This window comes from Eublepharis macularius, chromosome 7 (assembly GCF_028583425.1).
Source record: "Eublepharis macularius isolate TG4126 chromosome 7, MPM_Emac_v1.0, whole genome shotgun sequence".
Classification (NCBI taxonomy): domain Eukaryota; kingdom Metazoa; phylum Chordata; class Lepidosauria; order Squamata; family Eublepharidae; genus Eublepharis; species Eublepharis macularius.
In genome coordinates this window covers 71,308,931-71,321,861 of record NC_072796.1, presented here as the reverse complement: position 1 = coordinate 71,321,861, position 12,931 = coordinate 71,308,931, and the positions used below count along the sequence as shown (strand labels likewise).

Genomic DNA, 12,931 nt, shown 5'->3' with positions numbered 1-12,931 from the left:
CCAGATCAGATCAGGAGTAGAGAAGGTGGCAATGCCCATCCCTAGCCTTCACCCAGCTGAGATCGGGAGCGGAACAGGTGGCAATGCCCGCCCCTAGCCTTCACCCAGCTGGGATCAGGAGCAGTGCAGATGGCAATGCTCCCTCCCATCTTCACACAGCTGGAATCAAGAGGGGAGCAGGTGGCAATGCCCATCCCTCTACCTTCACCATGCTGGGATCAGGAGCAGAGTAGGTGGCAATGCCTGCCCTGCACCTTCACCAAGCTGGTATCCCGAGTGGAGCAGGTGGGAATGCCCACTGGCCCTTCACTCAGCTGGGATCAGGAAGGGATCCGGAGTGAAGCAGGTTGCAATGCCAACCCCTAGCCTTCACCCAGCTGGGATCAGGAGTGGAGCAGATGGCAATGCCCATTCCCTCCTTTGTGCAGCTGGGATCAAGAGCGGAGAAGGTGGCAGTGCCCATCCCTGGCCTTCACCCAGCTGAGATCAAGAGCAGAGTAGGTGGCAATGCCCATCCCCTGCCTTCACCCAGTTGAGATCAGGAGCGGTGAAGGTGGCAATGTACACCCTCCGTCTTCAGCCAGCTAGGATCAGGAGTGGAGAGGGTGCCAATGCCCACCACCTGCCTTCAGCCAGCTGGGATCAGGAGTAAATCAGATGGTAATGCCTGCCCCCCACCTTCACCCAGATGAGATCAGGAGCGGAGCAGGTGGCAGTGCCCATCTGCCCTTCACCCAGCTGGGATCAGAAGGGGAGCAGGTGGCAATGTGTACCCTTCACCTTTGCCTAGCTGGAATCAGGAGTAGAGCAGGTGGCAATGCCCGCCCGCCGCCCTCACCCAGCTGGGATCAGGAGCAGACCAAGTTGCAATGCCCTCCCACCCATTACCCAGCTGGAATCACGCACAGAGAAGGGGGCATTACCTGTCCTCTGCCTTCACCCCGCTGGGATCAGAAGTGGAACAGGTGGCAATGCCCATCCCCTTCACCCGGCTGGGATCAGGAGCGGAGCATGAGGAAATGTCCATTTCCCTTCACCCAGCCTGGATCAGGCACAGAGCAGGAGGTAATGCCTGCACCCAACTTCACCTGGCAGAAATCAGGAGAGGAGCAGGTTGCAATGCTCGCCTCCCTTCACTCAGCCGGGATCAGGCTAGTAAAAGGTGACAATGCCCGCCCCCTTCACCCCTCCAGGATCATGAGTGGAGCATGAGGCAGTGCCCACCTCCCTTCACCCGACCTGGATCAGGCGCAGAACAGGAGGCAAAGCCCACCCACTCCTTCACCCGGTTGGGATCAGGTGTGGAGCAGGCAGCAAGGCTTGCCCCTTCACCCGGCCGGAATCAGGTGCAGAGCAGGAGGCAATGCCCACCCCCCCTATTCACCTGACCAGGATCAGGCACAGAGCAGGTGGCAATGCCCCCCCCCCCCGCGCCTTCATCCGGACAGGATCAGTAATGGAGGAGGAGGGAATGCCCGCCTACCCGCCCTCCCCTTTCTAGAGCCCATTGTATTTTTTTCCACAACGGGCTTTGTTGCTAGTCCTAAATAATCCTGAGAATCTAGTTTCTCAGTTGACAAGATAGTTTGGAAAGGATCCTACAGTATGTTTTCAGAAATTGTCAAAATCTGACAAATAAATAAAAAGTAGCCCTTACGTTATTACATTTTGAGATCTTAGTACGTCTAAGTTTATTTTTTAATTTTATTTATTACTGACATTGCGACAGTTCCATCAACAATGCCAGCATTTCTGTTCTGCCTTACATTTCAAGAAAGTGGCAAATGAAGAGATACATGGTAATATTTGCATTGCTAATTATGATAACCATGTGAAATGTCATTTAGCTACCATAAAGTACATCAATGTCCCTGAACATTTGTGTAAATATAAGACAGGGATATTTTGTGACCTATTTATGGTACAGTAAATTTTACACCGTTTTGTCTAGATCACAAAGAGTTCCAAATTGGAAACTTTCTCATCAGTGATCATTTTAAATTTAGTTTAATAGCACTTGTTAAACAGTTCTAGATGTTTGTTTTTATCTGACTTTCACATTAGTGATCATTCAGGATATGTACGCCCTTCTCCAGTACCTCGCAGTTTAAACAGCGACATATCGTATTTTGGGGTTGGTGGAAAACAAGCAGTGTTTTTTGTTGGACAGTCAACCAGAGTAAGTAACATTGAATCTTTTTGTAACTTTAGTCAGTGTGTGCAGTTTATTAGAATGGTGCAGTTGCTGGGATGCTGTATGTTTGCCTTCCTTTATCCCCTTTCATTATTCTGTGGCCTCTGTTAAAAGAACTCTTGCACTCCACTGTCAGGAACAGTGCTGTCTTTCCACATAAACCATAGCCTAGCACTTGGAAGTTGTAGGCTCAAGTCATGGAGTTGTCTTGCTGCAGATGAGTATTTTGCATAAGGGGGCCTGGGTTTCTGGAAGTCCACAATGGGGGTGGGTGTCACTTATTCTTTTCCTTGCCATGTTAGTACATCATGGCATGAAAGAGTTGGGCATGAGCTTCACCCAGGAATTGTATTAGGATAAACATATCTTGATGTTTCTACCAAACATGTGGTGCATTTCTGCCACATATGGGGTCCTTTCTCCTTACTCTGCATGTGTCAGGGGCCATCATATCTATTGTTAGTTCTAACTCTGAGACTTTTGATTTTTTTATAAAAAATCTTGAACAGATGATAAGCAAGCCTGCAGATGCTCAAGATGTTCATGAACTTGTCCTTTCTAAAGAAGATTTTGAAAGAAAAGAGAAAAATAAAGAAGCTATATACAGTGGATACATTAGAAATAGAAAGGTAATACAATGGCACTTCAGTTGCTTGTTCACATATACAAAGCAGCTGAAAAGTTACTCTTGCAATATACTGGTGCTTATGATGATCTGGGCAGCATATGAATTGTAGCAACTAGTTTTCTTTCCTGGGATACAGCTCGAAATGAAATATAGGATAAGTTCTTGCCTAGATCTATAAGCCTTATAGGTTCCATGTTCCAAATACTAAACCCCTTGATGAATTAGTAGATAGATTAACTCTTATGGTGTTCCTTGTCACGTAACCTCTCTTTTTCATCTACCTTTCTCTCAGCCTTCTGACTCTTCCCACATTGTTAATGATGATGAACGATTTTTGCACAATTTAATCATGGAAGAAAAGAACAAAGAAAGTTTCACTGCAGTGATTGTTACTGGGGTACTTCCAGATCATGTGCAGTATTTGAAAAACAACTTTAACCTTTGGACAAGGCAGCTGGCGTGAGTTTACCAATAAAATGTTTCTGGAAGGGATTTTATATTCCAAACTGAACATAAAACTGAAATGATCATACCCCAAGCTTTCATTGCACAGATCCCCCAAAACATGAAAACTGTCTCAGGTGTAGTGTTTATGATAGACATGGGCCTGGAGCCTTTTGGAAGGAGCATGAAGATTGATTTGTCTTCCATATGCATTTTCCTACCTACTCAAGGACTGGAAGCAGTAGAATCTTTCATGCCCTGGTAGACCTTACAGTTGGTCTGGGTGATCATTCATACTCACTGGATCAGTTCAGATATAATATGAAACCATTGTTTAATTAAACTAGCCATAGTTAATTTATCATGTGAATATAGACTACTACAAACCACAGTTAATCTTTACCATGGCTTTGCATTATTTACCGTCATAACTCAATCTTACTTCCTTTCCTCTGGGCCAGCATTCCTCAAAATTGAAACTGCTTTTGCGTTTAGCCAGCTCTGTCTAGGAAACTGCCTCTCCCACTTGTCTTGCCCCACCATAAGCTCCAAGTCCTCTTGGCAACAGGCTGTACTGTCTATCCCGCCTCCAGACCCTTAAAGGAACAGCAATATGGCATGCTCCTTCTGTGCACAATGGGCAGGGGGAGTAATGTCAATGGAGTTATAGCTTTCTTAATTTTTATTTATTTATTTACATTATTTGTAGCACATTTCTCACTGAGACTCAAGGCTTATTACATAGTGTAATTCAATACGATGAACTGCTGAGACACTCAATAAACAATATATATTGCAAAAATCTGATAAAGGCTAAAACAATATTGAAACATACCATAAACAGTTTATCATGACATAATAAACAACAGTAACAGCCAGTGCACAGTAATATAGTCTACAGTTCCTATCCCTTTATCAAAGCACGTCTTTGAACCATTCCTTACAGCAAAGCCCTATTATTCTCAGATACCAGCTGAGAATATCAAGTTTAATATCTGCTAGAATATTCCACAGTGTATATTTAGATTTTGTTCTGTACTTTAGCCAGGCTTTTAATATTTCAGACACATATATCATTACTATATCCATGGACCAAAAGGAAATGACAATAACTCAGCAATGAACGAATTGGGAGCTTTCAACAATATTGATATTGAGGTAGGACCTGTATCAATATAATTGAAAATTATTGTATTTAATATCAATAATACAATTATGTATTACTGTCTTATGTTATTTTGAATTATTTGATAAATGTTATATTTCCAAAATGATGAACTGGATCATGACAGTCAGTTCCTGCAGCACAAGGAAGTGTTTCAGTAATTAAAGAACTTCCAAATGCAACACACTGACAGGATTTAACCTATTAATTATATTTCGTAGGGATTTGATGCTTCATGTTGGTTTAATCCATGGAAGACTATGATTAGGTTTCTCTGTGGGATGTGAATTTACATTTATTTATGTTTTTATTTAGATTTCAATGTTTGAAAAAGGAAAGATACCCAAGATAGTGAATCTTAGAGAAATCAAAGATGATATGCAGACTTTATATATAAATACAGCTGCTGATAATTTTGAGTTTAAGGCTCATGTTGAAGGAGAAGGTGTAGTGGAAGGCATAATTCGTTATCATCCTTTCTTGTATGATAAAGAAACCTATCCTGAAGATCCTTGCTTTCCTTCAGGTAAGTCACAAATCATTCAAATTAGCTGGCTGCCAAATAAGAGAGGCTAAAATTGATCCTGATGAAACTAAATGTTTCCAAACATTACTAAATTTAATGGTGTGTGCCATTAGTAAAATATATCACAAAATCCTTACATTAAAATTCTTACTAAATATATTATGCAATTTTTCTCAACTGCAAATTCTTTGCATATTGATAATAAACTGATGGCATGCAAGAATATAAGAAGGTATTATAAATTACCTGTTTTCTAGCCAGGAACAATGATCTACTGTGTGGGTGAAAATGGGTGTGGAAATGTTATGGAATGTGCAAATCCTTGCACACTTTCTGGATCACCTGTCCTGTAAAATATGCCCCCATATCACTGCCTATGGATACAGGTGAACCAAAATGAGGGCAGAGTTCATAAAGGAGGTGCTTTGCTACTGTTGGTGCATCTGCTTTTCTGCAGGGAAACATTTCCACCTAGCATGAAAACAAAACATTGACAGTTGACACATACTAAGAGTTGAAGTTAAATGGCATTAATTTGCAAATGTGAGAAAGGCCACTAATTGGCTTGTGTCTAGGGACTGATTTTTGCTAACTTCCCAGGGTTGTGTGCTAGGCAAATAGGCCAGACAACACAATTATCTGGCAGCAGAGGTAGAAAAGCCAGGAGCAAACTGGCATCTTTCTACATTATGTTGCATTCCCCACTTTGATGGTGTGTGCCAGAGTGGAACACATAAGCCAAAGCCAATAGAGGAAGAAGGGAGCAAGATCCTTGGGATGGGCTTCTGGATGTCACATCACGGAATCAGCAACTAGGAGGCAGCCAGTACAAATCCAGGCATCTTTTTCAGTTTCTGGGGTGAGGTCTTGTTGGAGGAAAAGTTTGAAGAGGGAGGAGAGAGCTGAGTTGGGGACAAGTGTGCAGCCTGAATATAAAGGGTATCAGTAAGGGACACACAGTTATGGGGACCAAAAAAGTAGGGATCACTATCATGAGGGTGGGGAAGCAGAGAAGCAAAATGGAGAATATTACATCACTCAAGGCAAATACAGTCTTGAGCCAGAAGCTGTTTCTCATATTTTGCAAGCAGAAGATAAGTTTGAGTGATTTTGGGAGGTGGCAAAATTGTAAAATTTTCCCAGCTGGAACTGGTGTCAGTAATAGGGTCCTCTAACCTGGGGAGTGACTGCAAGACAATAGCAGCATTTTCTAGCCCGGGAATAGGCTGTGGAAGCAGTGCCAAGGCCTGAGGAGCTACAAATAGATCAGGATTTTGAGGAATAGGGAGACTGGTAAGAAACTACAGATCTGGTGGGTCCTTGGCTTCACTTCCCGAGACTGTAGGTAGATTTGGATAGAGACCAGGATATTTTGGAGGTGGTGGAGCTTCAGAGGGAGAGGTTTGTGGTTTCAAATCATCTGAGCTTTCAATTTCTGATTGTCTTTCTGACTAGCTATGATGGATTTTTCCCTGTAGAGTTCAGATTCAGTTTCCCAGAGATACCAAAAATCCATTTGCTTAGAGTGTTTGCCTTCTGGGTATTTTCTGAGATTTTTTAGAATAACCTGATGAAAGGTTCTTCTGAGAGGAAATGTTAGGAACCCTGCAGTAGCAGTGTATTCATTCCATAGCAATACAAATTTTGTAGATTGAGCTCCATCCTAATTACACATTTGTGCAGGAGGACTCCCTTTGTAAATCAGTCACTAACTCAAGGCAATTTCCCTCAGCCTCTCAAAAAGCCGGTTATCCACTACTTTAAAAAGCCATCCTTAGACAAAAATGATGTAGCCAATTATCGCCTAGTTCTAATCTGCCTTTTCTGGGCAAAGTAGCTGAGAGAGCAGTAGCTGACCAGCTCCATGCTTCATGGACAACTCTGGTCCTTTGGACCCTTTTCAGTCTGGTTTTAGGCCAGGTTTGGAACAGAGTGGGGCCTAGTGGCTCTAGTTGATGACCTCTACCTAAATGTAGATAAAAGCCAGGCTTCATTGTTGCTACTCCTAGGTCTATCTGCAGTCTTCAACACAGAAGACTATGCCAACCTGTTGATGCATTTCGAGGCAGAAGTAGGCATCAGGGGATGTGCCTTGGACTGATTTAAATTGTTTCTCATGGGACGAACTCAGAAGGTTGCTATTGGAGACCAGCTGTCCTCAGACTGAGAACTACCTTGTGGGGTTCCACAAGGCACCAAGACCTGCACTTGGAGCTGTACTCATATGTCAGAAACCAGTGCTGATTCTTAAAGATTGGGAAGGCATGGAACCTGAAACTTACTCCTGTCATTAACTTTGCTTCCATACTTTGGACTTGTGCAGCTTCAAGTCTCCAAATGCAGGCACACAAGGGCTCATTACAATAGTATAACTTTGATACATGGATGCAACTGCTGCACTGGTTATAGCTGGATGTAGGCACTATGTGCTGCCCAGGAGATCTGAGCCTTCATCTGAAAGTCCAGATATAAAATCACTTTCACACTGTGAACTTGCCGCTCAAGTGACATTGCAGCCCCATAAATCTTAGTTAATGTTCTTTCTTTAATTACTTTATCTGTACTTCACCTTTCTCTCTCAGACTCAGGGTGGACTACACAATGTAAAACAATGCAAAAGGACTAGAATCATACAGCTGGACGTTATCCGAAGGGTCATCTAGTCCAGCCCCTGCACAAGGCAGCAGGGCCGTATTAACCCCTAGCCCCTAGGATTTCAGATATTTTGAGCCCCCTCTATATTTTACCTCATTACAGCTGACAGCCTGACACTGGTATGGTAGGTACTAGACCACAGTACATAGCCCTATATCCATTTTGAGGGTCTCCTGAAGAATTCTATTTACAATTTTAAAAATATTTTTATTGTGCGAGTAGAACTCTTCAGGAAAGCACATTTTGGGGGTATAATTGTTCAATACTGTATTATAAATAACTGTTTTGGCTGGTCCCAACTGCCCATGGGAATGTTTGAGCACATGCTCCTGCCTATTATTACTGTCACCTGAATATTTGACAAAAAGGAACTGGTAAGCAATATGGCATTAAAGTAATGTATATAAATGTATATATAGTAAACTTATGAGAGTATCTATATGGATAAATATATATGGACACGTATTTCTACAGCACAGAGTGCAAAGTGCCTTTAACCATTGGAGCCCTAGGGCACTAAAAAATGGATGGGCCTTAGTCCCTGTGGGACCCCTAGACTTCAGCCTAGTCAGCCTTATGAATAATACAGCTCTGCAAGGCAGGAAATTCACAGCTACCCTCTCCCCATTCCTCCAGTGACCCCTGCTCAGGGCCAAGTGGAAAGCAAAAAATCTCTAGGATCCCTAACCAGTTGGTCTGGAGGAAAATCCCTTCCTGACCCCAAAGCAGTGATCAGCATTACCCTGGGCAGATAAGAAAGAGACATGAGACCTTCTTAAACTGAGGTGCCCAAATTAAGCACAGTACACTAAAAGAGATCTAACCACAGCAAAGTAAAGTGATTAAATATCCACAAGTAATACCATTACTTCACATGAATGATCTGGACACTATATTTCTGTTGCTGTAGCCCCAAATCACTTTCACCTTTTTAGCTGCCACCTCAGGTTTTCTGATGCAAGTTTAGACATCTAAGGAAGTGCTCTATTCCTAGTTTTGTTTTAGTTTATTTTATCTAGTTTTAATTAGCTTTTAGTCTATCGTATCTCGTTTACTTTAGTTAGTCTATCTTCTTTTTTTCCCTTTTCCGCTTCCCCTTCACTTTTCTCACCCCAAAGGTTTACTGGAGAGTTAGATATTAGATATACTCTTATTAGCCATATTTTAATTAGGTATATTAAGTTTTATGCTTGGTTGGTTTTATTATCCAGCCAGCAGCAATGACTTTTTTCCCTTCTCCCCTCTCCTGTTAATCAGGAATGGGAGAGATGTATATAGACACTGGTTAGCTTCTCTACATTTCTATTAACCTCTTAACCCTTTGCAGTTTTCTTCTAGCTTTTATATTCTCTATACATTATCTATAGTATGTTAATTTCTATTTATGGTTTTTAGCCTTATTTGAGTTTATTTTGAGTTTACAGGGTATTACATATTTACTAAGTGAGGAGCTTTGGTATAATTTCTTTTAAAGTCTCTCTCCTTGATTTTTTTTCTCCCTTCCTCTTCCTCTGCTCTGGAGATTTATTGTTGAGGTCTCCCTCCCCCCCCATTAGGTGTGACTGGGGTGAAGTGTAGTTTAGAGAGCTTTGAGGGAGTTTTGACCTCCAGTTCATTATTTTTCAGGCCCTTCATGTTTTCTTTCTATTTATTTTGATTTTGATTTCCTCCTTCATTATCAATGAAAGGAAGATAAGAGAAACTGGGTTAGAGCAGAGAAAAACTTAGGAAGTTAGATAGTAAGAGTTTCATCAATAAGAAAAATCCCTGAGCAATTTAGGTTGTGTGATTAAGTAAAGGCTTTGATTAATGAAGTTTGCAGCAATAAGGCATCTGCTACATTGTAGCTGTTGCCGCCCTTCCTCACTTTGCTTTGTTGCATCTTACTTTCATCTTTGTTCTTCTGTGCAGCCGCACATGGGACTGCACATGCGCAGGCCAGCCGATGGAGAATTCTACCATACTTTCTAGAGCTTCAAAGGGGCCGTTGCTCACGTGCCACAGCAACCATTCCCACCTAAACGGTCACATGACTTAACGGCAAGCAACGGCCCCTTCCCTCGGTTCTCTTCTTGCCGCTGCTTGAGGAGGAACTTTGCGCTTGAGCTCCATTAGTTAGTGTTTTCTCTGATTTCTACAGTTTTTTTTACTTTTGGACTGTTCCTGTTTACGATTTCTGCTTGCTGATTTGGATTGAAATGTCTCGGTGTGTATTGACTTGACCTGTTTGATGATGTGTTTTGGTTTTTCCCCTGTGGTCCTTGATCGCCTCAATATGGCATCAAAGGCAATTTTTAAGCACTGTACTCAGTGTAATATGAAGATGACCCATACTGATGCCCATGAACTCTGCCTGTTTTGTTTGGGTAAGGGGCACAATGTGATGGCATGTAAGATCTGCCAGAACTTCACTCCCAAGGCCAGACATGATAGAAGCCAGTGACTAAGAGCTTCTTCATGAAATAAAGTGTTAGAAGGAGAGGTGCTTAAGTCTCCGTCGTCTAAAGAGCACGGTTTCAAAATCAGTGTTGGCTTCAGCGGCTGCTGAGCGGCATTCAAGGGCTGGGTCAGTAGTGTCTTCGAGGTCAGTTCCAACATCGGATACCAGATTCCTCGAGGTCGACCCCTACGTCAGATCCAGATCGACGTCTGTATCGTATCTGACAGGTAAAACGTCGAGCTCTAAAAGGAGTTCAAAGTCGAGATCAGCTTCTGAACCACCAGCCAAAAAGTCAAAGAAGTCTAAGCAATCTTCCCGAGATGCTTTGGTTCTGACACATCACCTTCAATCACCAAGACTTGAAGAAACTGATGGTGTGGTGTTGGTTGCACTGCGTACCCCATTGCCGCATTTGAACTCCCCGGCTCTCTTGATGTCTGAGGGAGAGATTCCGGAACCAAGGATCAGGATGGAGTCAGGGAGCAGGGCCAACATTGCTGTAGTAGGATCCAACAGGTCCCCAGATGAGGAGCATATTGCAGCCGAGCTGTCCTCGCGTCAGGTCTGAAGCCATTCTGTTTCTTCGAGTCGTTCCCATCGGAACCGACAAGTGTTGAGTGATGTGGTCCCTTCAGAATGGAGGCATTCATTGGCTGTTCAACATCAGCATGCCTGCTGCATCCCTGTGCCATATCACTGTCAATGGCAGGGACCGCCAGCGGACTATGGCCATCTGGACCCGGGGCCTTTGGATTCGAGGGAACATAGATGGTTGCTGCCTCCATTTCCTGAGCTGTCTTCAGCGTCTGATGATGGGGGGAAATGGATGTTGACCGCTCCGAGTTCGGTTCTGAGTCTTTCTCGGATCCATCCCCTGATGAGAATGTTGGTCCGAGCATTGGCTTACCGTTTGAGGACCTTCAGCTATATGCGGAGGAAATGGCGCGGATGGCGAGGGCTTTGGACATCGATATGTCTTCAGCCACTCTGAAGACGAAGGATAAGTTGCTGAGCCGCATCTATGGTGACGCCCCTGCTGTAGTAGGATTTCCCATGTTTGAGGGACTAGATAAAATCATTCACAAGGTGTGGAAGACACCTGTTGAGATGCCTGCCATGTCTAAGTGGATAGAACAGATGTATAAAATAAAGTAAGACACATGGCAGGCATAGTGGAATCTAAGAGGGGCTTCTGCTCTACTTTGTTTAGGAGAGGGAGTTGTCAGGTCCTTGAAGGGGCAGTTATGCTTACGGTTCATAATAAACTCATCTATAAACTCTTCTATATTAAAATCTATATTAAAATTAGCACCAGTATTACAAAAAGCACCCTCAGAGACAATACTCTGCTTCTCTCAATCAAGAAGACATAAACAGTACAAGCCTCGTTCATCTCAGTCGTCTGTTCACCAGAAGGCTGTGCTGATGAGAAGACTTGCATGGTTACACTCTACGGCGCTCCCGATGGAGACAAGTGCCAAGATCGAAAGTTTGCCTTTTGAGGAAGATGTACTTTTCTCCTCTACTACTGATGAGGCACTAAAAAAGAAGAAAGAGGACAGGCAGACAGCCAAATCCTAAAATTCTGCATTTGATTTTTCCTGCTGTGGTTCAGAAGGATCCTCAAGGCACCCCAAAGCAGTTCTGAAGGGGGCAGGCGAACTCTAGTCTTCATTTTGGTGACCAACTTGCACATTCCTTTCTGAATGGACTTGATGTGGTCTAGGACCCACTTCTTTGTCTTTTTGGTCATCCATGGTATCTGCAAAACTCTCCTTCAGCACAACATTTCAAAAGAATCCATTTTCTTCCTGTCAGCTTTCTTCATTGTCCAACTTACACATCCATACATAGTAATGGAGGATACTACTACAACTTGTATATATATGCACCAGTTTGGAGAAGGAGAATCTGCCTGAAACAAAACTATTACTTTTTGGTATGGAATTTGGCATAGTTTAATGGTGTAGTTTAATGGTGGTTTAATGAGTTTGGCTGAGTGCTGCAGTGTTGGATCAGGGAGGTCTGAGTTCAGCTCCTCACACAATCATGGAGTCACTGGGTCTCTTCCAGGAAGTGACGTCGTCACACATTTCTGAGAGCGTGTGCACGCACGTAATACTAGAGTTCCACCACCTCTTTTCTCAAAAAAAAGCCCTGTCAGCAAGAATATCATGTGGGTGGGACCTTATCAAAAGTCTTTCTGAAATCAAGATAAACTGTGGTCACAGCATTCACCTGAGCCACCAAGGCAACTGTCAAAAAAAGAGATAAGGTTAGTCTGACATGATTTGTTCTTGAGAATCCCATTCGGACCCTTAATAATTGCAGCCTAAATGCTCAAGGACTAACTGCTTGGTGATTTGTTCTAGAAGCTTTCCAAGTATAGATGTCAGTCTGACAGATTGGTAGTTACCTGGATCCTCCTTTTTCTCCTTGAAGATGGGAGCAACATTTGCCTACCTTCAGTTTTCTGACATCTCCCCTGTTCTCCAAGAATGATTGTAGACAAAGGATCCAAAATTACATTGGCAAGTTCCATTAGTACCCCAAGATGCAATTCATCTTGGTCTGAGGATTTCATTTAAAGAAGCTGCATGTTTATGTACCACCCCTATACTTATCCTAAACTGCATCTCCCTTCCTTCATCATGTGTTCTATTTTTGACATTTTGAGCACAGTTTCCCTTGCAAGAGAAGAATGAGGCAAAGTAGGAGCTGAGCAGTTCTGCCCTCTCTCCATCATCTGTTAAAATTCTAATTTCCTCGCAGCAGGCCTATCTTTTTTTTTCTTGGTCTGAACATAACCAGATAACCTCTTTTTGTTGGTTTTTGTGTGTGTTTTTATTGTGTTGTGTGATGCTGAACTTTAGCCTTTC

The 12,931-nt window shown here is 42.9% G+C and overlaps 1 protein-coding gene across 2 annotated transcripts in view; it reads left to right on the top strand.

The window, feature by feature from the left end:
• SMCHD1 (structural maintenance of chromosomes flexible hinge domain containing 1) overlaps positions 1–12,931 on the top strand; it is a 285,354-nt gene that overhangs the window by 45,882 nt on the left and 226,541 nt on the right. For both annotated transcript variants that reach the window (XM_054984492.1, XM_054984491.1), the window contains exons 6-10: positions 2,065–2,179; positions 2,704–2,823; positions 3,115–3,281; positions 4,331–4,424; positions 4,747–4,957. In XM_054984492.1, coding sequence (XP_054840467.1) covers positions 2,065–2,179; positions 2,704–2,823; positions 3,115–3,281; positions 4,331–4,424; positions 4,747–4,957 — 707 coding nt within the window. The remainder of the gene's footprint in view (positions 1–2,064; positions 2,180–2,703; positions 2,824–3,114; positions 3,282–4,330; positions 4,425–4,746; positions 4,958–12,931) is intronic.